At 47.4% G+C, this 4,851-nt stretch overlaps 1 protein-coding gene across 1 annotated transcript in view; it reads left to right on the top strand.

The window, feature by feature from the left end:
* The first annotated feature begins 851 nt into the window (after positions 1-851).
* Positions 852-4,851, top strand: part of BAZ1B (bromodomain adjacent to zinc finger domain, 1B) — a 69,488-nt gene continuing 65,488 nt past the window's right edge. The window contains exon 1 of the mRNA XM_012640374.1: positions 852-1,319. Within this exon, the coding sequence (XP_012495828.1) occupies positions 1,213-1,319 (107 nt within the window). The 5' untranslated portion in view covers positions 852-1,212. The remainder of the gene's footprint in view (positions 1,320-4,851) is intronic.

Below are 4,851 nucleotides of genomic sequence, written 5' to 3'. Positions count from 1 at the left end.
TCAACCCAGAACTGTGATTATTTGTGTCTGTTATTTTTTTAGGACATTCTCTGTGTCTTATTTTTTTCCCCTATGGCACCCAGTACAGGACCTGGAACATTGCAGGTGCTAGTGAATACTATTTGAGTGAATGGGTATATCTTTAATAGATACGTCCTTTAACACATTTTTCCAAAGAAGCTTATAAATGATCCTTTCCAGAAAGTCCCTGGAAACAAGCTACTAATATCCAGATCTCAACCACACTCTCGCCCAGAATAAGTTAACTTTGGGGTGAGCAAAGCCGGCACTCAAGTTGTCCCTCAGCAGAACCTTTGCTAGAGAAAGGTCTTGGGGTTACTTCCCGCCAACCCCTCCTCGCAGCCCAGCCCCACCCGCGCATCCCCGGGCGTGGCCCAGCGCGGCGCCTTTAAGAAGGGGCGGAGCACAAGTGGAAAGACAAAGCCCCTGGCCGCGCGCTCCCCCTCCCCCCTCCGGCGCACCACCCGGACAGTGGTGCCCGGATGTCGGTGTCGCCGTCGGTGACAGATGGCGCAGTGTCTGTACAAGTGAGGGGCCCTCTCTGGCCTGACCCCCTTGAGTTCTTAGCTTTTCGGTCCTTCGCTGTCCCCCACTTTTAACTCCGCTGCTGGAGGCCCGCACGCCTGTCACCGGCGCTTACATAACGTGACCTTTCACCTCTTCAGACTGCCCTCTAGTGCGCTGCAACCCAACTACGCGGCAGGGGCAGGGGGGTGGGACCCAGGCGCAGAGCGGCAGCTCCTGTGAGCCAATAGACTGTGAGCGCTGACCAGCCCTCCGCCTATTGGCGCATTCGCCACCGGCGCCACAGGGGAGCAAGTTAGTGTGTGCGCTGGCCGGGCTTGGGGGAGGAGGGGAATCTCCCGCCATTTTTCAATAATTTCCTCCGGTGCCGCTGAGGAGGAGTCGTGAATGCCGGCCGCTGGGACCGGTAATCGGAGGTTGGCCCGAGGTTGCTGGGACGCGCTTTGGTGTGCATAGGAGCTCCGCTCCCTTGCGTTCCGCTCCATGGCTCTTGCGCGGCCGCGCCAGCAGTGAGGGAGCCGGAGTTCGCGCCGCCCTCTCACCCCTCCCCTCCCCCACCCCAACCCCGGGAGCCGGGTTCTCGCTCCGGGCCCCGGGGCCTAGTGCTGCGCCGCGGGCCGGCCGAGCAGCCGCGCGTCCCCTGCCGCCGCGTTCCCGGCCGCCGCGATGGCGCCGCTCCTGGGCCGCAAGCCCTTCCCGCTGGTGAAGCCGCTTCCCGGAGAGGAGCCGGTCTTCACCATCCCACACACTCAGGAGGCCTTCCGCACCCGGGAGTATCCTTTTCCAGCCGCGCCGGGTGCGGGCCGGGGTGGGGTGGGCCGGGGGTTCGCCGGGCTGGGTTGGTTGCGCAGCCCGCGCCTGGGGTAGCTGTCAGCGCGCCCGGCCGCCGGCGGGCCTGGATGCCGAGCTGGAGCCCGCGCCCGCCGTTCCTGGCGTCGGGTGGGGGGCGCGGGCTGGCCCCAGCGAAAGACGGGCCCGCTCGGGTAGACCCCCGAGCCCCGCACTTTGTCCCCAGGCCTCCCTGACGAGGAGCGCACCTCCCCCCCTCCAAGTTGGCTTTAGGCCCTGAGTACGGGGGCGTGGGGAGCAGGGTTTCCTTTGCTTTTTTTTCTTTTGTAAATTTAAATTAAACCTTCAACTTAAGTTTTTGAAATTGTACCCGCGTGGCCTCGTGATCCGGCGTATGTAAGTCTCGACTGCGTCTTACCCGGATCTGTGCGGGGGCACTTGTGTTTTTCTCTTCCGGAGAAGACTTTAGGCCGGGGATGAATTGACAGGACCTCGAGGCACAAAACCAAGAATGAATTTCCAGACTTTGAAGAAAGGGAGCAAAAAAAGAACAAAAAACTGCGTTGAAGGAAGCGATGCCTTCCTTACCTGGGCGTACATAGGTCTGAGATTTTAAAGATTTAGAAGGAGATTGGTATTTGTTTTTAAGGAAAATGTAAAAAAATGCGGAGACATGCTGAAAGTTTTTATGTTGTATTTTAGGAACATGAGGCTGATGTTTTAAGCAGGAAGCATCCTCACTTATGGTCATTGTTTAAGATTTCTTGTATGATTACGATCTTTTAGTTAAAAGTTGTACAACTTTTATTTACTCTTTTTATGGTTGCCAGATGAATCCATTTTGAGGCTTATTTATAAAAAAGTAGATTTCTGAGTCAAGCTTTCTTTGGTGTACAGAACGCTGTAAGAGTCAAGGCTAATGGGTATTAGTTTTATCAATCCTTTCCCTTTGGAAAGACTTGATTTCTTAGCAGTTTCTGCTTGCTTGCTTCTGTATATAGGAAGAAGTGTCTGTGTGAGCTATTTCATTTCTCCTTGATGCTTGCTTTAACATAGTACTTTATAGGATAGTCTCATTCTTGTTTTGAGTGCAGTTTGTGAATGTTGGGTGTTTACACACAAAGGGACCTGGAAGATGAGCCTGTGCTATAGGAAGGCTCTTGAAGAAATATACATATAGCATCTTGGAGATGAATGGATCCTGGAGATGGGGGGGTCCTCCTGCTTGGTTTGCCAGGTGGGCCCAGAGTTGAGGTTGACTTGTTGAAGGTCACATGGTGAGAGTCAGGAGTAGAATGCAGCTCTTTTCCATACCCTGTCCCTGTAAGTAAATCAAGAGAAGGTGGAATGCTGTTCCTTCATTTTTAGTTAATTCGAGTAATAGTCCACTTTATGTCAGTTTGTGGTATAAGATGAGGTGCATTTAAGGCTGACTGGTGGCTGACATCTGTAATTCCAGCACTTTGGAAGGCAGAGGTTGGGAGGATCACTTGAGGCCAGAAGTTGGAGGTCTAAGTGAGGCTGTGATTGTGCCACTGCACTCCAGTTTGGGTGATAGAGCAAAACCCCATCTCTGAAAAAAAAAAAAGGTAAAGTGCATTTAAGAGAGGGTGGTAATGTGGTTCTTTCCTTGTTCTTTTAAGACTTTAAGAATGCTTTAGAGAAGTCGTCTAGCTCTACTAAAAACAGGATTATTCTAAAGGCACCCTACTTTTTAAAAATAACATTCCAAAGCATCAGTGGAGTAGAATCTTACTTAAGGGAATCTGACATATCCTTTTCAAATGTCATTAATTTTTTTTAGCTGTTGATGGTTGCTCACACACTATCAGATGTTAATTTTCTAGGTCTGGTTCTAGTGGAGTATAAGAAACATGTCATAGAGAAGAGACGAGTTCCAAGTCTGTAGGTACTGAGCTGTGTAAAAAAAAATGGCTCTAGATAGCTAATTTAGGACTGTCAACACAGGTTTTTTTCATATCATTTAATGAAATCATTGAAATATATATGAAGAATTTCTCTTAATTCTGACAGTTGAAAACTGAAACCTGAAACATTTCAAATGGTATATATTTAATAAACATTCTTTTTTTTTTTTATTTCCCATGCCAGTATTTAGAATCCTTTTAACAAAGGAGTTCCTAAATTGTGTTATATATTAGGGGGAAATTGTTCCCTTGGGAATTTCTACAAGCAGAAGCACTTTAAGGATGGTTTTTAAACAATTGTACTGTATGGTTGGCAGATTGGCATATTTCTTTATTAGCCTATTAGTGGTTTCATAGCGGAGAACAAATATGTGGTTGGGTAACAGCTGCATTTGAAGTATTACTCCCAGTTCTCAATTTATATTTACAATTATGTTTTTAATAGGATTTGATACTTTAATTTTCTCTTAATACCTACCTTTTGATTGCATATATACTTTAGTAAGTGCGTGTGATATTTTACTGACTTAAAGCTGTGAGTTGGTATGTTCTTGAAGGTATACCGTAAGTCTTCATTAAACTTACAGTGGAAGTTGTGAATGATGCACATATTTAATGACTGGGTCTTGTATATTGATGATTATATTCCTTGTCCTATAGCTTTGAATGTGTGGTACATTGCTTCCTAGGGTGGTACCAAAGGCAAGATGCTAGATCTTAGTTGAAAAATATTATCAGAATAAATTATTATTTTTTTTATCTGTCACCCAGCCTGGAATGCAGTGGTATCATCAAAGCTGACTGCAGCCTCCAACTCCTGGGCTCCAGGGATCCTCCTGCCTCAGCTTCCCTAGTAGCTGGGACTATAGGCATGGGCTACCACACCTGGATAATTTTTTTATTTTTTGTAGGGATGAGGGTTTCACTATTGCCCAGGCTGGTTTCAAACTCCAGACCTGAAGTGATCCTCTCACATTGGCCTCCCAAAGTGCTAGGATTGCAGGCATGAGGCACTGCGCCTAGCCCAGAATCAATTCTTGATGTAATTATTTGTCAACAGGATGATACACCATTTAAGTCAAAACATCATTTAAGTCAAGATGGATTTTAAGCAGGAACTGAAGCTATAAGCAGCCTGCTGTAGATTAATATTTTTGTTGTGTTGCTTCACCTTTCCTAGTTTCTTTTTTCTTTTTTTTTTTTTTGAGACAGAGTCTTACTCTGTTGCCCAGGCTAGAGTGCCGTGGTGTCAGCCTAACTCACAGCAACCTCAAACTCCTGGACTCAAGTGATCCTTCTGCCTCAGCCTCCCGGGTAGCTGGGACTACAGGCATGCGCCACCATGCCCGGCTTATTTTTTCTATGTCTTTTTAGTTGTCCAACTAATTTCTTTCTATTTTTAGTAAAGACGGTGTCTCACTCTTGCTCAGGTTGGTCTCGAACTCCTGAGCTCAAATGATCCTCCCACCTCAGCTTCCCAGAGTGCTAGGATTATAGGCGTGAGCCACCATGCCCAGCCCCTAGTTTCTAAACTTAGAAAACAACTAGTTGATGATCTTTGTAGCATCATTATATGACAATTTCTTTT

This window comes from Propithecus coquereli, unplaced genomic scaffold, assembly GCF_000956105.1.
Source record: "Propithecus coquereli isolate 6110/MARCELLA unplaced genomic scaffold, Pcoq_1.0 Scaffold150, whole genome shotgun sequence".
NCBI lineage: Eukaryota > Metazoa > Chordata > Mammalia > Primates > Indriidae > Propithecus > Propithecus coquereli.
Note: the sequence above shows the minus strand (reverse complement) of the source record. Positions and strands in the feature narration are given on the sequence as shown.